We start from the raw sequence: 22505 nt of genomic DNA, 5'->3' as shown, positions 1-22505 counted from the left end.
ACCAACTGAGGAGCCGCCTGTGGAAGCTGGATGGGGCTGCCTGGAGCCCAGCCCACCTCAGCCACTCTGCCTGGATGGAGCTGTTGACAACACAGAACCAGAACCAGGCCCTGAGGCCCAGAGCAGGCACGAGCACCCTGGGGCGTCACCTGGAGCTGCTGGCCAAGGATGTGGGAGGTCCTGCAGTGCCAGGTGAGTGAATCTGCACAGCTGTGTCCTGGGCTGGCTCCCAGCCACTGTGGGCAGCAGGGCAAGGGGGGAATTCTGCCCCTCTGCTCAGGTGAGAGCCCACCTGCAGAGCTGCTCCAGCTCTGGGACCCCCAACATCAGAAGAGTGTGGAGCAACTGGAATGAGTCCAGAGGAAGGTGGGGAGATCCTCTTGGGGGCTGGAGCCCCTCTACTGTGGAGACAGGCTGGGACATCCAGGGCTGTTCAGCCTGGAGATGAGAAGGTTCTGAGAACTTGGAGCCCCTTCCACTGCCTAAAGGGGCTCCAAAAGAACTGGAGAGGGATAATAGCCTGGGAGGACAGGACAAGGGGGAGTGGCTTCAAATTGACAGAAGATAGGGTTATATGGGATATTACAAAGAAATTCTTCCCTGTGAGGGTGGTAAGACACCAGCACAGGTTGTTCAGAGCAGCTGTGGCTGCCCCATCCCTGGAAGTGTTCCAAGGCCAGGTTGGATGGGGCTTGGAGCTACCTGGTCTAGTGGAAGGTGTCCCTGCCCTTGGTGGGGGGGGGCTTAGAACAAGATGAGCTTTAAAATCTCCAACCCAAACTGCCTTCTGCCTCTGTCATTCCTGCTTTTCCCCAGGCTCTGCACTGGATGTGCCTGCTGGTCCCTTGAGTACCTGCAGGCAGCTGGACAGGCACTTGCTCACAGTCCTGTTGGCAGGTAGTCCCCTGGGTCACTGTCTTCTCCTGCCCTCACCTGGCTGTTTACTGCTCTCAGCTTTTCCCAGACAATTCTGGGCACAGCCCTTCACTCTTTTGGGCTGGCAGGATGTGGCATAGGGTACCTCCAGCATGTTACCCCTGTGCAGGGCTCCAGCTGCCACCTCAGGGATGCCCAGGGGGAAAGGAACAGCCCAAGCCTGTGGTTCCCAAGAGAGACAAGTCAGGAGAAATGACAGAGGACAGGCCAGCAGTGATGGGGAGATGGTGTCTGCCCCATCTGCTCAGGTGGCTGCTTGGCAGGGGTGTCCTCTCTGGGCAGTAAATGGGCATAGTGGTGGCAGTTCTGTAGCTGGGACACATCACTCCTGCTGGTGCCCTGGCACTGGAGGGGCATCACTGTGTATTCCCAGGCTGCCATGAGAACCATCAGGGAGGGTGTCAGTCCAAACCCCACATCATCCCAACACTAGGGGGCCTGTGACAACCATATCACCTTCCCTTTCCACAGACCACTTCCTGCTGAATCTGCTCCCCACACGCCTCCCAGTGTGGAGAAGAACCTACTGTGGCCTGGCCTTGCTTGTGCCCTGGTGCCTGGGTGCCCTGCCCCATTTGCCAGCTGCCCTTTGGCGTGGCAGGGATGGAGCAGCATACCAGCAACTGCAGGGAGACACCAGGGGCCCTGTCCTCAGCCCAGTGCCTGCAGTAGGACAGAGCTGGGCACAAACCCTGTGTCATCACCCCTGAGGGCTGAACCTGCAGTACTCCAAGGGGCAGAGACACTGCAGCCCCTTGAACATCTGTGGCAAGGCTGGTGTGAGGATGGAGAAGGTGCTTCCAGCCCCATGGCCAGGTTTGGTGGGGTTTGAAGCACTGTAATTGCAGGGGTTGCTATGCAGAAGAGTAAGTTCAAGGAAAAAAATAAGAAAGAGAAATCAGCACAATGACTGCTTGGTGGTACTGCAGGGTCTCTGGGTGAGCATCCTGCCTTGGGACACCCTGTGTAGTTCAGTGATAGGGCAAGGAGAAGCTCATGCTTTTCCTCCCCTCAAGCCCTGATAAGGGTTCCAGTGCATGTGGACTGTAGGAGGAGGAAGCCAGGACCCCAGAGCAGGTGAAAAATACACTTTATTTACAAGTAAAAACATTTAAAAATGCTGCCTCAGCTTCCCTGGGAGGAGCAGGAGGACCGGGCAGGTTGGGAGGGTCCCACACACAGGGAGCAAAGGTGGTGGCCCGAGGGATGCTAAGTTTCACCTCTGTCCCTGTACCTGAGGCTGCAGAATATCCCTGGGCAGAGCTCAGCCCCTCCAGCTGCAGCCTGGTGCCAGCCCCTGCACCCCTGTGTGTTTCCAGCCCTCAACCTCTGTGCATCCCCGTCTTGGGTCCCGGAAGGGTTTAGGACGACAATGGCTACAGGAAGGGCAAAGGGGCCTTGCTGTGCCCAGGGCACCCCACAGTTTTCACTGGGATATGCAAGGCAGTCGTGTGGGTGGCCCCACCTGTTCATCCTCAGTGCTCCTGGGCCCTGGGGGGGCAGGAAGAGGTGACGGGGTGCAGGTGGGAGGCCAGGGCAGAGCCAGCACGCAGGGACTGGGGAAACCTCAGGATCGCTTGTCCGTGCGCGACTGGCGACTGGCCTGGAAAGGACAGAGCGAAGATGGGAGGTTAGGGACCGTGAACATGACAGCCCCATGCTGGGACCTGCTGCTGCCATAGCACCCCAGGGCCAGCAGGACTGTGCCCCTTGTCCCCACGGCCTGTATGAAGCCAAGGCAGGAGCTGGGGGCACTGAGCCTGAGCTCAGCAGCGTGCCCAGGGGCTCAGGCAGTGCCTACCTTGCCCTTTGGGGACTTGGCGGTGGCGATGCGGGACGAGCGGCGGGTGCCGCTGGAGGATGTGGGAGTGCTCCTCTGGGCGATTGCCCGGCGCAGCAGGCGCCTCCCCAGCTCCCTGGGGGTGTTGAGGATGCTGAACGCCATCGACTGGCGCCTCTGAGCCTGCAAAAGAGGGGCAGGACCATTAGCTCAGCGTGGGGCAGGACACAGGGGTCCCTCCTGATCCTTCTTTTTCCCTCTGAAGCTTACTGGTGTGGCTGGGGCTCGCTGCTCGCTGTCTTGACTGGCCTGGGAGCCACTCTGTGCACTGCGGTCCTGGGAGCTCTGGGGCCGTGGGAAGCAGCTGGTTGGCTTCTTGGACTGGAAAACAGGGGACCAGCTAGTACTGCCATCTGGGGGTCAGCCTGCTGTGGGGCTGGCAGCAATGAGGGAACTGAGGGGACACAGGGAGGGAATGTGATTGAGGGTTGCTGTGTCCAGGGAAGGCAGAAGGCTCAGCCCTTCGCCTCTGGAATGGCCTCCTTGCCAGCATTGGGAGCATCACGAGTACCAGACACACCACTGGATGCTGGGAATACTGGGCACAGGAATCCAGGATCAGTGGGAACATGTGGCAAACAGGGGCCACAGTAGCTCCCTCAAACGCTGGAACCCATCTTGTGCCCAGTGGGAGCTGTGATGAGCTCCTTGTTCCCAGTAGGGTGCTGTGCTGGGGGACTGGGCTGAGCTCACCGGGGGGGTGTCAGGGCCCTGGTGGGTCTCCTCCGAGAGGCGCTTCCTCCGCTGTCGGGTGGTGATGCTGCCGGCCTGGCTGCTGCGCTGGCTGCTGGCGGCCACGGGCTGGGAGGACTGCCTTCTGCCACGCTGCAGCGTCTCTTCTGGGTCCCCCATCTTCACATCCTCATCCGTGATGGTTCCCAAGGAGGTGGAGGGCTGGGGAGAGGATGTGGGGATGTTGCTGAGGGCACTGTCCGTTCCCAGACCCCCTCCCAAACCCCAGTTCTGGACAAAGGGCTGCCTGACCTCCCCCTCCCAGCCCTTACCATGCTCTCTAGGGGGTAGCTGGTTTTCAGGTGGGGAGGGCGGGCCTGGTTCCGCCGCTGCAGCTCTGCAATGCGGTTCCAGTCATCCAGCTGCTCCGGCTCATCCTGGCACATGCCCAGCTTCATGGTGCTCTGGCCTAAATCCAAAGCAAGGAAGGGTCAGGGGGCTTCCAGGTAAGACCTGACTCCGCCAAGGCAGGGCAGAACCCCACAGCCAGCAGTCCCGGTGCCTTCCCTGCCCATACACACCGAAGCTGGAGCTGCTGGTCCGCTGCAAGCGCAGGGAGCTACGCGTGACTGGTCGGTACCCAGGGAGGCCCAGCAGTACTGAATGGCTAGGGCTCTTCTCTGGGGAGGAGGCTTCCAGCTTTGCAAGGGTTTCCTGGGAGGGGAAGCTGGTGAGGGAGCGGGTGGAGGCACCTGAGCGCAGACGGCCCTTAGCAGGGGAAGATGTTTTTGTGGACTGAGCCAATGGGATGTTCTTGATACAGACCAGTTCCTCAGGCTCTCCCTGTTTCTGGGAGAGAAAAATCCATAGATAGGTTTAGGTTGAACAGACCTTAAAGGTCATCTCCTTCCACTTCCCCCTTCCCTTGGCTGGGACACCTTCCACTAGACCAGATTGCTCTAAGCTGCATCCAGTCTGACCTTGAACACTACCAGGTATGGGGCAGTCACAGCTTCTCTAGGCAACTTCACAGGGAAGAATTCCTTCCCAATATCCCATCTAACCCTGCTCTCTGTCAATGGGAAGCCACTCTCCCTTGTCCTGTCACTCCAGGCCTATGTCCAAAGTCCCTCTCCAGGTCTCTTGGCGCCTCTTTAGACACTGGCAGGGGCTATAAGGTCTTCCTGGAGCCTTCTCCAGGCTGAACACCCCCCACCTTTTTCAACCTATCTCCAGAGTAGAGGGACTTCAGCCCTTGCAGAGCTTCTGTGACCTCCTCTGTCCTTGCTCCAGCAACTCCATGTCATTCTGATCTTGGGGCCCCAGAGCTGGAAGCAGCTCTGCAGGTGGGGTTTCATACGCAGAGTGGAGCAGAGGGGCAAAATCCCCACATTGCACTGCTACCCACTGTGCTGGGGGGGATCAGCTGAGGACATGGCTGGACTTTAGGCTGCCAATGCACATTAACAGGTCATGTTCAGCTTTTCAGTTCCCAGCCTGCTGGGTCCCTCTGCAGTGCTGCTCCTGATCCCTGCATTCCCCAGCAGGGGCCCCCTGCTCACATCTGTCATGGTGATGTTGATGGTGGTGCGGCGCCGGGCAGAGCGGGTCTTGCAGCCCGAGTCCAGCGAGAAGTCTGCCGGGAAGTTGGCGCTGCTCTGGAGCTGTGACCGTGTCTCAGAGAGGATGGGAGTAAAGTAGAGACTCTCCAGGGATGACTTGGTCCGGGGCAGCCGCTGAGACAGCAGTGACTCTTCGCTGTCTGACGGCACCACTGAGACTTCCAGCTGAGAGCTGGTAGCCTTCCTGCAGAGACAGGGGATGAGGGGAGCACCAGCAGGCTGACCAGACCATCGGGAATGGTGGATTTTTGGGGTGCTGGAAACAGACTGATTTGGTACCTGGAGGAGCTGAGCTGCTGTGCCTCATCAAGGCTATCAGTGCTCTGGTCAGCCACACTCTCAAAGGAAGCCTCATGTCCCTTTACTGTGGCAGTCTTCCCCTGGAACTTGCTGAGTTCCTGCACCTGAATGGGAAACAGGGAAGAATGGATGGATCTATCCTCCAAGTGAGGTGGTGATGGAAGTGAGGACAAGGAGGGTGAAGCTCAACTATGCCATACCCACCTGAGCTTCCAGGCTGCAAATCTGGCTGGTTAGATTCTTGCAGCTCATCTCAGACTCCTTGGCCTGCAGGATGCTCTGCTGTAGCTCCTTGGCCAGCCTCTCTGATTTGCTCTGAAGCTCTGTGTTCTCTTTCTGCAGGTTCTCCATGGCCTTCAGCTTCTCTGATAGCTCCTGGTTCTGCTGCTTCTTGGCATCATAATCTCTTTTTGCCTTCTCCATCTAGGATATAAAGCAGAGGAATCCTGTCAAGCTTCCCAGCAGTGTCAGGGACAGCAAGGCCATACTAGCCCCCAACATACCTGCCCTTTGTAGTGCTCAGCTGCCTGCTCCTTCTGGGTGAGCTGCACCTGCAGCTCTGCCACCTTCTCCTGATGGCTTCTGACTGCTGTCTGCAGCTCCCCTTCCAGTGCCTGTGGACAGGGAAGAGACTGGCTTAGAGGCAACCCAGGTGAGCCCCCTGGCAGCACTAACAGCTCCAGGGCTCAGCCCCCAGGCTTTTGGTCCCTCTTTACCTTAACTCTCTGCTGCTGGGTCCAGGTGGCCTTCTCATGCTGAGTCAGCTTTTTATTCAGCTCGTCCACCTGGAAGAAAGAACATGGCTTGGTGAGACCAGCTCCAGGCACAAAACTACCATCTTCCTGTGGAGGAGAACAGCCCCTCCTCTCTAGCCAGCTCTAGGGCACAATGAAGAAATTTCCTGCCACAGGGCGACTGCTCAGCACCACCCACTAGCAAGGAAGATCCCAGGACATGGCAAGGTGACAGTCACCCACCCGATGTTAATCCTTACAGCAAGGCTGGCTGCAACTACCCAAGCATAAGGAGCAGTCACGGGCTGGAACCAAAGCCCATGTTAAGTTCCCAGTGCCCAAGCACTCGCAACCTGGAGTCCCACAGGTCATCCAGCACTCTTGACACAGGTAGCTGGCTGCTGCAAGTTCTGGCCTGGCCATGCTCTCCCTGCTCCAGGGGATGCTTGAGGAGCCCTCAGCCCCCTGCTCATAGTCACAAGGTCTCTGCAGAGTCCTGGGCAGCTCTGGCCGGGACTGAACAGGGAAATGTGGCTTTTCCAGCATTGTTTCCCAAGTGCTAACTCCTACCACATCTGAGATCAATGCTGCTCTAGCCACATCTGGGCCATGCTGCCTGAGCACAGCTGTTCCTATCCGTTGTGCCAAGAGCTGGGCCTTGATTAAAGCTGGGGGGAGAAGCCATCCCAGCACTGAGACAGTCCTATGCTGAGGAGCCCTGCATGCTCCTGGCAGCCACTTGCTGCATGTCCTGCCATGGGGCATGTGAGAAGCCAGGCCAAGTTGCAGGCATTAATGTGAGGGAGCAGGTGGCAAGATGGGAGCCCAGTTGCTGCTCCCTGGAGGTGAAGGTGCCCAGAGACTTGGAGCCAAGTGCCCCATGGCTGGGTCCATGCTGTGAACAGTTCACAGTACTGTACAGTCCACAGTTCACAGTACAGTACAGAGGAGAGGGTGGCTCCAGCAGGAAGTGACAAACAAGGAGGGGTGTGCGCTGTCACTGAGCAGCCAGCTCTTGGTGTGTGTTACCTGCTTAGTTTGGTCCTTCTGGATTATCTCCAACTGCTCCACCCACAAGCACAAAAAGCAGAGGTGAATACACCGCTGAGACATAGGCGGTTTTTCATACAATCACAGAGTCATTTAGGTTGGAAAAGCCCTCTGAGACTGAGTGCACTGCCAAGACCACCACTAATCCACGTCCACATGTCTGTTAAATCCCTCCGGGGACAGGGACTCTACCACTGCCATGGGCAGACTGTGCCAGGACTGGACAACCCTTTCAGGGAAGGAATTTTTTCCTAACAGCCAACCTAAGCCTCCCCAGGCACAACTTGAAACTATTGTCATGCCACTTGTTAACTGGCAGAACAAATTACCTGGGAGATCCCCATCTGGCTGCATCCTCTTTTCAGGGAGCTGTTTCACCCTTTCAGGGCAGAGACAATCCCCTCCTAGCCTCCTTTTCTCCAGGCTTAGCCCCCCTCCCAACTCCCTTAGCTGCTGCTTATCACACTGCTGCTCCAGATCATTCCCCAGCATTGCTGCCCTTCTCTGGAAACACTCCAGCACCTGAATGTGACAGTCCCTTTCACACCTAGAAATGTGTCCCACACCCCTAGTCCCTGTGCTGAGCAGGACATGGATTCAGGGGTGTGCAGAAGGCTGAACCACATCCCTTTTCCAGGAGGGTTCTCCCATCCACATCCCTCCTGCTGGGAGTGGAATTCCTACCTGACTTGTCAGTCCCTGCTTCTCTTCCAGGAGCTTCTTCCTCTCTTCCACGGCTGCCCCCTTGCTGCTCTCATACTCCTGCAGGGCCCGCTCCTTTTCTGCCAGCTGCTCCCGCAGCGATGGCACCTTGGCCGCTTCCAGCTTGGCCTGCGCTAGCTCACCTTGCAGCGTGGACACAGCTTTTGCTCTCTGCTCCAGGTCCTGGCGCTGCTGGCTTTCTAGGGAGGCATGTCTGGCCCGAGCACTGTCGAGCTCCTGCTGCAGAGCAGCCAGGAGCTGCTCCTTCTGCAGGCACTTGTCCTGGCAGACCTTTGCCTCCTGCCTCAGCTCATCCTCCCGCTCGCTCTGGCTGTGGCGGTCCCTCTTCAGGGCCTCAATGGTCATCCGCTGCTTCTCCATCTCGTCCTGGCACCGCTGCACCTCCACCTTCATCAGGGAGCACCTCTCGGCTGCACGGGAGGCTGCGGTGGCCATCTCAGTCTGCAGCACCCGCAGCCTCTCCTCCAGCTTCTTGCTCTTCTCCGACTCAGCCAGGATCAGGCGTTTCAGCTCCTTGCTCTCCCCTTCCTTCTCTTTCACCTGGTGATGGAGGATGGAGACCTCCTGCTCCAGGCTGCTGATCAGGGTGCTCTTCCTCTCCATCTCCTGGACACACTGGGACACTTGTTCCTTCCAGCTCTCCTTCTCTTGCACGGCAGAGCGGAGGGACACCAGCTCCTTCTCTGCAATCCGCAGCTGATCCATGGTGCCTTCCAACTCCTTGGACTTGAGCTTCTCCTGGGACAGCTGCTGGGAGACTCCCTCCAGTGCCTCAGCAGCTCTCTGGGCATCGGCCTCCAGCTTGGCCACACGCTGGCCTGCTGCTTGCTCTACCACAGCCATCTTCTCCTGAAGGGATGACATCTCGGCCCTCAGCTTCTGCTCCTCTTTCTCCTTCTCCTTTGCCCATGACTGAGCGCTGGACAAGTCAGCCTGGAGGCCAGCCAGCCGCTCTGCCTGGGCCTCCAGCACAGCCACCTTCTCTTGCTCAGCCTGCAGCTGCTGACAGGTCCGGCTGTGCTCCCGGCTCAGCGCCTGCATTTCCTCCTTCAGCCGCCTGCACTCTTCGTCCTCTCCTCGGGCGGCAGGAGAGGCTCCCACGGGCTGCTCCGGGCTCTCCTGTGACACCCGGCGTGTGGCCAGCTCCTTACCCTGCTCCGGCAGGGCTGGCTCCCGGCCCTGAACCAGCTGCTGTCTCTCTGCCTCCAGCTCAGCGATCCTGGCCAGGTTGCCTTCCAGGCACTCAGCTGCCCGTCTCTTCTCATCCTCCAATATTCCCTCAGTGTTCCGCAGGGATTCCTCCAGGAAGAGCAGCTGCTCCTGCAGGCGGCTGTTCTCCCGGGCCAGCTTGTCCCTCTCAGCCAGCCTCTGCTGGCTCTCCTTCAGCCTGCCCTCCAGCTCCTGCAGCTGTGCTTTCAGTGCCTCTGCTGCCACTCCCTGCTGCAGTTGGGCACCCAGCTCCAGGATCTGGGCTTCCAGTTCGCCCACCTTGTGGCTCAGCATAGCCTTCTCCTCATCCCTGGCCTGCAGCTGGCTGCTGAGGGATGTGTTGGCCTGCTGGAGCTGCTGCAGGGCAGAGTCCCTTTCCCGCAGGGCCTGCTCATGCTGGGCGCTCAGGGCAGCCAGCCGCTCAGCCTGCTCCTCGGCAGCCCGTGCCTGCAGGTCCCGCTTCAGCCTCTCCTGAGCCCGCTGGCTCTCGGAGAGGGAGCTCTGGAGGCTGGTGACAAGGCTGTCCAGCTGCTGCTTCTCCTTCTCCAGCTGCTGCTTCGCCTCCTCCAGCTGCAGTCCTTTGGCCATGAGGCTGGACACTTCCTGCTTCAGCTCCTCCAGCTGGCAAACAGAAGAGCAGGGAGACTCTGTTGGGTCTGACTCAGATAGTGCTGCTCAGTAGTACCCAAAACACTGCTGTGATATCAACACCTTTCCAGCTACCCATGCAAAGCACAGCACTGTGAAAGCTTCCAAGGGAAAATGAACTCTTAACCCCCACCCCCAGCAAGGGTCTGGGAGTGGGCACAATGAGGCCAAGTGACACAAATTAACCAAAGGGATATTCCACACCATATGATGTCAGCTCAGATATAAAAGATAAGGGACATGGGAGGAATGGAGGGCACTCATTATTTTAGTGTTTGCCTTCTGAAGCAGACACTACACGAGCTGAAACCCTGCTTCTCAGGAAGTGTCTAAACATCACTCGCTGATGGGAACTAGAGATTTGCTTTTCTCTTTGCTTAAACACACACAAGCTTTCACTCTTTTTGCTTTAGTAAATTGCCTTATCTCAGCCTACTAGTTATTTTCCGTCTTATTTTTCTCTCCCCTATCCTGCTAGGAAGGGGAGTGATAGCAGAGCTTGGTGGGTGCCTGGTGCCCAGCCAAGGTCAGACTACTACTACAGGGACAAAACATGCACCCCCTAGGTGTTACTCAAGTTGTAGCCAACATGCTCACCAGAGCCCCACGTGCTGCATCCCACTGGGAGCTGCCCAGTGCCTGCCTTCCCTCTCATCACACCCCAAGGGCACCTCTTGCTTTTCCCTCAGCTTTGTGCCACTCTGCTCCCTTGGACCAAACACCTTCTTTTCACCATGCAGGAGATGCTCCCTTCACAACCAGTTCATATTGTGGCAGGCTGGGGAAGGCACTAGCTCCCTGGCAGCAGGATTTGCAAATTCAGCCCAAAAGGAGCTCTTCCAGAGTGCTCAGCCCCACATCCCCTATCCAGCAGCACAGAGCAGTAGGCTCTGCCCCACATGGCTTTGCCATGCCTCTCCTTGGCACCTGCTGCTCTCTCCAACTGGAGTCGTCTACCATTCAAGCCCTTGAAGCTGCAGGAGCCCCAATGTACCTTCAAAATGTCTCCCATGACTTCTCCCTTCTCCTGGGTGCTGCATTCCTCCAGCTTGGCCAACTGCTCCTCCAGCATCAAAATCTTTCCCTGCAGAATCTCGATTTTCTCTTCAGAGCATTTCTGGTGACAGAGATGGGACTGAGCATGGGGGACAGACCAAAGAGCCAACCAACCAAGGACAGCAGCCTGTCCCACCCTGGGGAACCCTTCCTTAGTTTCAGGGAGAGGCTTCCCACAGGAGCTGACAGTTACACAGCTTCTCCCTGTGTGCTGGCAAAAATGGGCAGGAGGGCTCCTGGCTGCTGCACCCTGCTTGCAGTTGGCGTGTCCCCCAGCTGGGAGGGACAATGGGGAAGCTACAGGGCGGCACCCACCACTCCCCAAGCCCCCTGACCTTATCCTGCATGGCTGCATGCAGCTCCTTCTCCAGCTGCCGCTGCTTTTCCTGCGACTGTGCCATGGCACTGTTGTGCTCCTCTGAGAGCTCATTCAGGGCTCGTTGCAGCTGGACCATATTGCTGGCGATCTCCCGCAGCTGCCAATGAAAATCCACCCAGTCCAGAAGAGAGGCAGAGTGTGCCTTTGCTGCTCCCAAACTCCCCCACTCCCACTTCCCAAGAGCTGCAGCACACATGGGCATCCTGGCTTCTGGGTGTTCACCACATGCAGGCAGCTCCACCCAGTCACCATTCCCCCACCAGAGTTCCTATTTGGATCAGGATCCAGAACCCAAGGCAGGCTTGGTCACTGGGTCAAAGATGGCATTAGCAGAACCAGAAACATCCCAGCATCCAGCACTGCCATCAAACCCTCCCCCCGGGCTCCATCACAACCAGCTGGGCTGTGGGGACACGCAGAGGACACTGCACCTTGAAGGAAAGATCCCCATTCTCCTCGGAGAGCTGGTTGATTTTCCGGTCCATCTGGGCTTTTTCAGTCTTCAGGTCCTGGCACTGCCTGAAGGCCTCGTGCAGGCGCCCCACCAGGCTGTGGGAAAGGAGGTGCTTAAGGAGGCGGTGCATGCTGGCAGCAAGCAAGGATATCACCAGGGATCGTGCTGCTGGATATTGCCACGGAAACTAAAGGTTCCAAGGGATCTCCATGCCCTGCTGAGACTCTACCATCAACCCAGCTCTAAAACTGGGTCCCAACAGGTGGCAAAGCAGAGTACAGATAACCAGTCTTTGTGCTTTGCAGATGCCCAGCTGCTCCAAACTGAGAGCAGAGGCAGCTGTGGGACTCCAGCCACCCCCCTGCAAAGGGAAATAAGTGAGGAAAGGACAAAAAAAGACATGGCACTTCCAGTGGAGGTTGGGCAGCCTTCCTGAGTAAACAATGGCACAGGGACAGAGCAAAGACCAGGACGCAGAGTGACAGGTGATTTCAAGTGTGTGACATGGGATCAAAGTAAAGGCCTGGGAAATGGGCTGGAGTCAGGAGTTCCAGGATCACCCTGAAACCTTCCCCTTTTCCAGGGCAGGTGAGACCCACAAGGGCAGCACACCCTTTTCACATAACAGGATTAACTGCTCCCATGCAGGATTTGGGTTAAGAGTGGGCTGTTAGAACAGGCTGCATGGTTTGGGACTGGATATATGCCCACTGCAATAAAAATGGGCTGCAGGCCATAACTGCCCCGAGGGCACAGGCAGCGTGATGGTGGCACAGCTATGTCAGGGGCTGATCCCACAGCGTGGGCAACAAGGGAGGAGGGGATTCTGCTCCTCTCTGGTGGGACCCCATCTGCAGAGCTGCCTCTGGCTCTGAGGTCCTCAGTATCACAAGGATGTGGAGCTGCTGGGACAAGTCCGCAGGAGATACTCCAAGGGCTGCTAGAGCCCCTCTGCTCTGGAGACAGACTTGGAGAGACCTGGGGGTGTTCAGCCTGATGTTGAGAAGGCTCTGAGGACACCACAGAGCACCTTCCAGCACCTAAAGGGGCTCCAAGACAGCCAGAGAGGGACTTTGGACACCAGTCTGGAGTGACAGGACAAGAGGGAATGGTCTCCCACTGACAGAGGACAGGGTTAGATTGGATATTGGGCAGAAACTCTTCCTTGAGAGGATGATGAAGCCCTGGCACAGGCTGTCTAGAGAAGCTGTGGCTACCCCATCCCTGGAAGAGATTCAAGGCCAGGTAGGAGGGGGCTTGGAGCAACCTGGTCTAGTGGAAGATGGCCCTGCCCATGGCAGGGTATTTCAGCTAAATGAGCTTTAAGTTCCTTTCCAACCCAGGCCCTTTTTTGATTCTGTGCCTGCTGTCTTGTCCCCAGCGGCAGAGGAACGAGGTTTGCTTTCTCCCCTGTTTCATGCACTGCTAGGGAAGAGACAGACAACATAGAGTCTGGGGATGTGGGAGTGACAAGATCCCACCTAGGAGGAAGGAGTGAATGCTCCTGGAGGATTACCTCTCATTCTTCTCCCTCAGCTCCTCCATTTCTTTGGGCTCCAGCAGGTCTTCAGCTTGTTTCTCATTGAGCTTTACCAAGCGATCAATCTGCTGCTGCATCTTGGTGATCTGAGCATCTGGGAAAGGGGGCAAGAAAGGGCTCATTACCAACTTTTCATGTCACCTGAAGCCCCCACAACAGCATTTCTGCACAGAAACCCTCTGCAGCAGGAGATCAAAGAGCCAGGTTACCAGTGCTGCTGCTCAGCATAGGTGTTGCTTCAGTCATGGCTTTTGTTGCCCACGATATATAAGGCAATACAAGATGGAAGAAGGAACCTGGAGTCTCACTTGTGGCATGGCAGGATGGAGCATGCATGGGCAGAGTTGTGGTGGGGTCACAAAAGAAAAGTCAGAGAAACAAGGGGAGATCTCTGTCCCAGAGCCCTCCCTGCACCCCAGGATCTGCTGGTACTGACCCTTCTCCATGATGAGCTTGTGATTCTCCACCACCTCCACCTCCAGCTCTTCCTGTTTCTTTCTCTCAAAGGCCAGCTGCACCTTGAGCCTCCGCAGCTGGAACTGGGGGGTCTGCATGATGTCCCCCATGGGCGAAGACGGAGTGCTGGGGAGGCTGCAGAGAGAGACACACACACACAAGCTGGATTATCCTGAGCCAGCCCAGGCCCCATGCAGCCAGACCCACTCTGCACCCCCATCTCTGGGGCAGGCTCTCCTGCCTGCATCCCCAAGGAACTGCTGCCTTCAAAATCTAGGAACAAAACAACACACATACAAAACCATTTCCATAAAGGAGGTAATATAAAAGCTGGTCTTCCATTGGAGGTCTCCAGGGGCAAATATGGAAAAATGCCTCCACTGAAGACATGGTTTAGTGGTGGCCTTGGCAGAGCCGAGGGCATAGTTGGACTCGATGGTCTCAGAGGGCTTTTCCAGCCTGAACGATTCCATGATTCTAAAAGGAGCTGGAGCCCAAGCTCACCTCCATCATCCATCCCCACATCATGCCAGAGCAACGTGCAGCAGGAGAGCACCAAGGCAGAACAGGGCATTCTGGGGAGTCAGTGTGCAGCCTGGCTACACCTGTGGGTCCCAAAAGCTGCACCACCCACCCCTCCCTCCCTCCATTTCCCCTGGCAGCCAGAAGGCAGGGCACATACTTGGTGCTGGGGAAGGAGGCGATCTTCTGCAGCTCCAGGAAATGCACCTCTTTCTTGTAAGGGAGAGAGAACAGTGGGGAATGTTCCTCAGAGCTGCTGCTGGACACACTGGACAAGGGTGCCTCTGCAGGAAATAAAAAGGGAGAAGAAGGCTGCCATCTTTAATATCTAAGAGGCTGAGCAGCTAAAATCTCAGGGGGACAGGAACCACAAATTCCAGTAGGGATGGAATAGCCAACTGAGGAAGCCAAAAACCTGCCCTACATCCTCATCCCTCCTGCTCCACAGGCCTTCCCCAGCAACTCTGCTTCCACAAGGCTGTCAGCATCCCACCTGCTCCTCTCCCCCAGGGAAAGGCTGAGGTACTGCTGAGTAGGAAGAGCCAGCAGGTCTGAGGTAGCCCTAACTCTTGGGAATTTACAGGGGACTGTTTTGTAGCTGAGCACATCTGGGTTGTGCAGCTGCCTTTACAGCTGGGCAGCTACAGCAGCATAAACAGGAGGAAAAGCCAGGGCAGCACTTACCTTTCCTCTGCAGAAATGGCTCCAAATTCTCATTCAGGCACTCCTCGTTATCCAGCACAAATTTGACAATTGATGCCAGTTCAACCTGTATTGGAGGAGCTGCAGAGTTAGTGGCTCTGCTGCAGGTCACAGGCAACACCACAGCAGGCGTGGGGCAGCTCCCTGCCTGCCTGTGCTGCTGCCCACACTTGCCTGCCACAAGCTTTTGACAGCCCAAAACCACCAGTGAGCACCACAGTGCCCACTCCACACCGCCTTTCAGTGAGACCCAGGAGTGCAAGTCCCAGAGTACCTTCCCCCAAAAAAACTGCTGCTTCCCCCTGCACCCCAGATCCAGAGGAGGAACCCCAAAGGGATTACCTGGGTCTTGTAGTCAAGTTCATTCCAGTCCCCAGAGTCCTTGGAACTCATGGAGGTGTGATACAGGAGCAGCACGGCCACCTGAGCAAGGCAGGAAAAGCATGAGTAACCCCAGGCCAGTCCCAAGCACATTGGTGCCATCTGGGACTAAAACACACCACACAGTTACCTTGGCCAGGGCCAGCTCCTCTCCATCCAGGAGTTTCTGTGCAGAGACAAGGTTTTCTGCAGCCACTTTGTGCCGGCAGTGCTCTGCAACACGAAGCAGAATTCCCAGTCACACAGGAGCCACTGGGCACACTGCCTCCCCTGAGGTGGCACTCATGGCCAGGAGGGCACTGGAATGCATCCCCAGGGAGAAGGGACATGGGGCAGGATGGGCTCCAGAGCTGAGATCCCTGTGGTCAGCCTTGGCCATTAGCTCTAACCAACTTTCATTCCCCTCCCTGGAATCCCACCCTAAATCCCAGCTTCCCCACCTTGGCATCTCCCCCAACATCAGCACAGAGAGCTCCATCTCTGGATGGGATATGAGGTGGGATCGAGCCTTCCCTCAAGGAAAGACTGAACAAGAGTGAACCAGGAGTGAACCCATATGTGATAACACACTGAACAAGAGTGTGAGATATTTCCCATTTCCCCTCCCAGGATTTCTGCTTGGGTAAAGGTTTTCAACTGGGATTTGAAGAGCAGGTACCCAACTAGGAAAACTACTCCAGGCAGCATCACCAGAGCAGCCACTGGCACCCTGCCCTTCACATCCAGAACCTCTTTTGCTCTGAACCCGGGGTCTGATAAGGATTTCCGTCTGGAAGTTTCCCCTTCCACAGGCTGCTGCAGGAAAGCTGCTGGCACCTCACAAAGATGCTGATGTGGGGTGAGGGGGTCACTTTGTGGAGAGGAAGCTGCAGACAGCAGCCCAGACTCTCTCAGAGGTCAGGGGCACCGAGCAGGGGCAGTCACTTTCCCCAGCACCAGCGGAGGGTCTTACTCTGCAGGAAACCATGGATGAAGGAGATCCTCTCTGGCAGTGGTTGCTCCAGCACAGACTCCCCCTCCTTGCTCCCGTGGCTGGAAGAGTGCAAGACTTGCATTAACTCCTTCTGGAGGGATTAGACCAATGCTGAGGTTTGTGCAGCAGGGTTTGCTGAGCCAGGGCGGGTTCTGGGGTGCTGCTCTGCCTTCTGCCCCCACACCAGGGCCAGCAGAGCCAGGACCAACCACAGGAGGGGAATCCCCCAGAATCCCCCTGCTGGAGCCAGGCAGCCAACACCCCCTGGCACTGCTTCCCATTCTGCCTGCCAGCCCCAGCATCCAGCACAGCACAGGGAGCTTGTGGTGGCCCCACTGGCTGGGAAGCACCACAGGGGCCAGTCCGTGCATGCAGCCTCGGGCTTTTCTTGCTGGATTTTGGGAAGCTGAAGCTTCCTCTTGCACTTATTTGTGACTACACTCTTCCTGAGCAGCCACCAGTTCATGGAATATCCTGAGTTGGAGGAGACCCACAAAGGTTATTAAACCAAACTGCAGCTCAGAAATGGCATGCCCAAAACCCACACCAATCATGCTTGACCAGCACTGCTTCAGTACTGTCTCTTACTCCCAACGTGCCAAAAACAAGAACCTGGCCTGGGACAGGGGCTGCCACGAGGATTTGCTCCTCCTCACAGACTTCCTCTTGTGCCACCAGGAGCTCTCAGATCAGCCAGCTGCTGTGGCAGCTGCCCTGCTGCCACCCCACTTTATCAAGCAATGGCCAGGCCTCTTTAGAGAGCACACGCCACCAGGATCCCTGCTAATCCCAGCTGCAGCACAGAGCCAGGAGATTAACCAGGTCTGACTAAATATATCTGTGGTGCAGGCAGCTCCTTCCTCCCCACCCACTGCAGGCAGATCCCTGCTCCAGGCAGGCTCTCCTTACCCTGTGCAGGAGGTAATTATAGGAGACAGGCTCCCAGTGAGCCTCCCACCGGAAGGGTTTGAAAGCAATGCACGGCAGCTTCACACCCTCTCCATTTGTTTTTGTCAGCTCCTCAACCACCAGGCTTTGTCCCACCTCTGATGCCCATTATGGCCTGTAGATTTTAGTTGCCCCTTGCTCCCAGGGAACAAACACAATTCCTGAAGGAGGCATTCCTCCCACCCCTGCCCAGCCACCTCAGGTCCCAGGGCAGAGCACACAGGCTCCATCCTGACCACACCATACTCAGCAGCAGCCTGACAAGGCAACAGAAGCACCTCATGAGGCAGAAATTGTCATGCTTTACACTGCTTTCCAGATACAAGGCTTCCTCAGGATCCCAAGGCTGCCACTCAGGAAAAGTTGCTGGGTGTTCCCTCATCAGAGAGCACCAACAGATATGGATAATCACCTGTGCAGCTGCAGGAACCTTTGTGCCACTGGCAGCAGCACTCAGGTCTTTTCTACAACGCCAGGAGTGAACCCAGATGTTAAGTGCCAGATGTGATAACAGGTCTCAAAGGACAGGAACTCTGACCAAAACATTCCCTGGGCAGCTCTGTGGTACCCAACAGCTCTGCAGGCAGACCCCAGCTGTGCAGTGCCATAGAGGAGATGCAGATCCCAGCATCTCATAGGCCAGAGAAGGAATAAATACCCCACACCCCCACTCCCACCCTGCCCAAGACAGGAGCCCTTAGCTCCTGGGGGCTGAGGCCATGGCTCCAGGGACAGCACAGTCCCAGCTGTGTGGTCTGAAATGTGCACAGCTCCCCATACTCACATTTTGTGGATAATTCTGATGAAGACACTGCAGTCCTGGAGCTGGGACAGATCATTGACGGGATCAGGACAAACCTTGGTGCTGTTCACCTAGAAATGGGGTGGGACAGTCAGAAACCAAGACAACACTGTGCTGTGCCACTCACCACCTCCAGTCCTGGCAGGGGACAGCAAGATTGGTCTGGGGGTGAAAGTAAATCCACCCCTTTAAATCACCCCTTCCCAGGGAACAGAGGAACACGATCCCCACAGCTCCACATCTGGGAGTCTGGCACAGGTCCCATTTATCACACTGCTGGAGCCCTGTTCCCTGGAGAGGCTGAGAGACCTGGGGGTGTTCAGCCTGAAGAAAAGAAGGCTCCAGGGAGACCTTAGAGTCCCTGCCAGTGCCTAAAGGGACTTTGGACAAAGGCCTGGAGTGACAGGACAAGAGGAAATGGCTTCTCACTGATAAGAGAGCAGGGTTAGATGGGATATTGGGAAGAAATTCTTTCCTGTGAGGGTTGTCCAGAGAAGCCATGGCTGCCCTATCCCTGGAAGTGTTCAAGGCTAGGCCGGATGTGGTTTGGAGCAAGCTGGTCTAGTGGGAGGTCTCCCTGCCCATGGCAGGGCATTCCAGCTGAATGAGCTTAAAAGCCCCTTCTAACCCAAACCATTCTCGGAGTTTTCACTTGGACACAGGAGTGCTTTGTGAGACAGATCCAACAACACCTTTACAGTACAGCTGCTGCCTGCTTCAGGCTCACCTCCATCTCCCAGGCAGTCTCCATGACCAGACCAAGCCATTCCAGCATTTCTGGTTGCTCAACAGGAAGGGTGAGCAAGGCTTCTCCTGCAAACACCCACCTGCCCAGGAACAGTAGGAACTGGACTACCCTAGGGCCTGCCCCAGCCACAATCCCTCCTGTGACAAGCCCCAGCATCGAGCCTCAAAGCTGGCAGCAGTATGTCCCACCCATGCAGCGAGCTCCAGCACAGGAGGGGGGACTTACCCAAGCCAGGAGAGCAGCAACTCTTTCACCATGAAGTGACATTGTGGCCAGCCTATCAGGTTCCTGCACAGACCTAAAAACATCAACAAAGGAGGAGGGGGCATAAAAAAGGTAAACTGTAGTAACTATGTTACTAAATTACTTGCACCCAGCACCAGGCATTTGTGCCCACCAAAGAAGGATGTGTCCCTGCATCTGGCCAGCTGTGCAGGAGCAGCCAGCATCCTCCTGCTTCCCCACAGGCTCAGAGTGGAGAGCAATGATGAGCAGCAGCCTTGTCCACTCCCACAGATTAGGATTCTGACAAGGGGTCAGTGGAAAACTGCTGCTCAGGCTCCTCATTCTCCTGCTGTGCCTTCCTCCCTCCCTCACCTGCAAATGTCACTAACATTTCTAGCCCAGCAAGGCAGTGGCCAAGCCATTGAAGAGCTGCCAGCTCCCCTTCCACTGCTGCTAGTGAAAGAACCACCTGCTGGGGGCACAGGGAGCTCACAGCTGCATTGGGTGGGAGCGGGGATGAGCTGCCCTGACGGGATCTGGGATCACTGCCAGGTCCCCTTCACAGCGACCTTTGCCTCCACGCTGGCTGCCCCCGGTGCCACCCTGGCAGTCTTCCACGGGAGGGGACTGCTGGGAGCCAAAAAGTCACCCAGATGAGGACGGGGCTCCTCAGCCTGTATTATTGCACCTGGACACCCACACCTTGACGGGCCAGGAGCCTGGCTGGGATCTGCAGCTGCCCAGCAAACACGAGCTCCCGCTGCCGTCAGTCCAGCTGGGACACATGGGATCCTCAGCAGGACAGGTCCTCCCTCCAATTTGGCAAAAACCCAGCTCCCTGTCCCAGGGCTGGGTCACTCAGCAACTACTGTCCCTCCCCCCGGTGGCACAGCCAAGACCTCTCTCTAAAAATCCACCCAAAGGCACCGGGCAAAGCATTCGTGCAGCGCTGGATGGACAGATCCTGAGTGAAAACCGTGTCCCACCAGCGTCGAGCTGGGTTTTACCAGAACCAGTCTGCGAACACACTGGTGCCTGGTGTGAGATCTGCACGGGCAGGCAGGGCTACCCGCTCCTGCCGCGCTCCCAGCCTGGCCCGTCACTGGTGACACGGGCCACCCTGAGTGCCTGAGACAGCGCCATGACCCTCCGTGAGGACGTGCCATTCGTGATGGCAGGCGGGAAGCGGTCGGGAGCCCGCCAGCGGCCGTGAGCGCCTTCCAGCTGCATCCCCGCCGAGAGCAACTGCAGGGGAGCGGCGGGGACCGGGGAACGAGCTCCGGAGGTGGCGGCGGCCGCGGCGGCATTGTCCTTCCCCTCCTTCCCTGCGCCGCTCCGGTCACAACACGGCGTTACGCAAGCCCGCGCTCCGGAGCACCCGCCGTGCCAACGCTCCGGGGGACGCAAAGCCCGCGGGCCCCGCGCTGTCCCGGGCCAGGGTCCGGCTGCGGGAAGCACCCAGGCGGGGTGAGCGAGCCACGGCAGCCCCCGGCACGGACGGGCCCGCAGCAGGCGCGGGGCAGAGGGGGAGAGCAGCCGCCGGCCCGAGCGCCCGGATGTTGGCGAGCCCGGCGCGGCACCCGCGGCCCCGGGGACCCGCACCCCTCCGGGGCTGGGGAGGGGCCGGGCCGGGAGCCGTACGCTGCGGCGAGGCGGCGGAGCTGGGCGAGCTGAGCTTCGCCGCCCCCGCCTCGCTCCCCCCCCAGCCCCGTGGAAAACAAAACAAGGAAGAGGCAGAAAGTCTTTGTTGGGGCCTTACCGGGGCCGCGCGACCGTCGTCGGCTCGCTGGGGTTAATCCGCCATGAGCACTGGCAAGCCGGGAAGGGCCGGGGAGCCAGCAGCCACGCACAAAAGAAAGTTGTTGAGCTTCTCTTCGGCGGGGCTGGCAGGCGGCGGTTCCCCTTCCTGGCCCTGCGCCACCCCACGTCACCGCGGCGGGGCCGCGCTCGTTAAAGGCGTACGGCACAGAAACCTCCGGCGCCTCGCCGCGGGGAGGGAAATCGTCCGAGCCTGGACGCGCTCACTGCCGTCACCCAGCCCAGGCCGAGGGACGGAGAGCTGAGCCGGTGGGGCCGGCACAGACCCGCTCCCGGCCCCAGCGCAGCTCAGGGAAGCCAGAGCTCGGCAGAGAATGGCCCCCGATGCTACGTCTCCCTCTAACCTGACTGGAGTCACATCCAGCTGACCCCTGAATATCTACCCCCGATACGCACACACCCCGCGGCCATAGATTGAACGGAAACCGGACCCTACGGGTCACCAGCTAGACCAGGGAGGAGTCAGGCGAGGAAGGGACGCTCACCCCTCGCTGCTGTTCCGGAGACTCTCGGAAGTCATCTCCGCAGCGCCTGGGCTGCCTCAGGAGGCTCAGGGCCGCAGGATGGGGCCGTCCCAAGCACGGCACAGGAAGGGCACAAGGAGAAGGTTCTTTCAAACCGGCGCTGGGGGCAGCAGAGGAACTCGCAAGGAGCGCGGCCGCCGAGTGCCGCTGGCGAAGGTTCCGACTGTGCCAAGCCCCGAGAAACGAAGAACCACAAGCCCGAGCCACAGCGCTCCGGCCGCGACTGCCCCGTCCCTTAGGGACGGGGACGCCGCTGAGCTTGGCCCGAGACGGAGGCTGTGCCACACGCGTGCCCCGCACGCCCGAGGGTTCCGCTCCTTGCCCACCTCAGCACAGGTCGAGCCCAGCCTCGCTCAGCGGCCCTGAGCGCCCGCCGAGGGAACCACCGGGCCCCCCACCGCAGGTCACCTCAGCTTTCCCCGTACCGTGACCGTGGCTGGGGATCGTCTTCGGCTTCGGTGTCGCCGGGGCTCCAGCAGTACTGACGATCCTCTCCCACACCGGAGCCACCAGGGCCCGGGCCGGGGCCGCTCTTATTCGAACGGCAGCGCCCGCCCCCGCTGCTGCCCATTGGGCACCGCCGGGCCGGGGGCGTCACGCGGGCGGGCAGGCCGCGAATCGCGGCGTTCGGCTCTCGCCTTGCACCGGACAGGACAGCGCTTGGCCGGTCCCCGGGACCGTGGGCTACCTGGGGGACACGTGCAGCAGTCCAAGCCAGGGAAGCCCTAGTGTTGGGGGGGGTTATAGGGCTGCCTGGGGCCAAGGAGAACACAGGCAGGGGCCACCCGTGAAGGTAGAGTGACACAGATGGGACCACGGGGGTGTGCGAGAGTGTGGGTCTCAAGCCCCCAGTCAGAGGTGGACACATGACGGGGGGTTGTGTGGGGCCACACAGAATACTGGAAGCCCACAGTGAGTCAGGGGGGCACGTGGGGGACTCTAGCAGGGTGTCACATGCAGACACCCCACTGTGCCCTGCAGTGCCAGTTAGACAGGGGTCCTCAGCAGCCCCCCAACCTGTCCTGACCTACTAGTGGGGCCTGCTCTCACCTGGGGGGGGTCCTGTGCTTGTCCCTGTGGCTACAACCCTGTTTCATCCTGTAGAGGCCCAAGTAAGTTTAGCCATGGACTGGACTGTGGTGGCACATGTCCCCACCACTGCCCAGGCCCCACCAAGACGAGAAATGCTTGTTAGGCTTGGCCTTCACAAAGACCACCCAGACTAAGCCCCTCTTGAGCTTAT

At 58.2% G+C, this 22505-nt stretch overlaps 1 protein-coding gene across 3 annotated transcripts; it reads right to left on the bottom strand.

Moving 5' to 3' along the window:
* Nucleotides 1-2010: 2010 nt before the first annotated feature.
* On the bottom strand, nt 2011-21750 carry NUMA1 (nuclear mitotic apparatus protein 1). Of its 3 annotated transcripts, none has more exons than XM_058823292.1 (25): nt 21688-21750; nt 18921-18993; nt 17930-18018; nt 16177-16256; nt 15355-15437; nt 15186-15266; nt 14826-14910; nt 14302-14425; nt 13600-13754; nt 13140-13257; nt 11601-11718; nt 11126-11266; nt 10729-10851; nt 7839-9707; nt 6087-6155; nt 5874-5984; nt 5575-5793; nt 5350-5474; nt 5011-5254; nt 4030-4297; nt 3781-3917; nt 3470-3670; nt 2987-3097; nt 2738-2899; nt 2011-2539 (listed from the first exon to the last, which is right to left on the bottom strand). In XM_058823292.1, the coding sequence occupies exons 2-25, from the start codon at nt 18960-18962 to the stop codon at nt 2504-2506; spliced, it is 4791 nt and encodes a 1596-aa protein (XP_058679275.1). In that variant the 5' UTR covers nt 18963-18993; nt 21688-21750; the 3' UTR covers nt 2011-2503. The 3 variants fall into 3 exon arrangements, 2 of the variants coding, with proteins under 2 accessions (XP_058679275.1, XP_058679264.1); XM_058823281.1 differs by lacking the exon at nt 21688-21750 and adding an exon at nt 20680-20802; XR_009275927.1 differs by lacking the exons at nt 2011-2539; nt 21688-21750 and adding an exon at nt 20680-20802 and having other exon boundaries at nt 2762-2899; nt 2987-3170.
* Nucleotides 21751-22505: the final 755 nt, after the last annotated feature.

Source organism: Ammospiza caudacuta, chromosome 2 (genome assembly GCF_027887145.1).
Source record: "Ammospiza caudacuta isolate bAmmCau1 chromosome 2, bAmmCau1.pri, whole genome shotgun sequence".
In the NCBI taxonomy this organism is placed as follows: domain Eukaryota; kingdom Metazoa; phylum Chordata; class Aves; order Passeriformes; family Passerellidae; genus Ammospiza; species Ammospiza caudacuta.
This window is presented reverse-complemented; position numbering and strand designations above follow the sequence as displayed.

Bases quoted from the DNA above. Each gene is read 5' to 3' on its own strand.
- NUMA1 (XM_058823292.1), bottom strand. From the start codon at position 18,962: ATGTCACTTCATGGTGAAAGAGTTGCTGCTCTCCTGGCTTGG. The intron at 14,426-14,825 runs GTAAGTGCTGCC...TATTTCCTGCAG, and splicing joins GCCATTTCTGCAGAGGAAAG to AGGCACCCTTGTCCAGTGTG. The intron at 13,755-14,301 runs GTATGTGCCCTG...CTCTCTCTGCAG, and splicing joins GCCTCCTTCCCCAGCACCAA to CCTCCCCAGCACTCCGTCTT.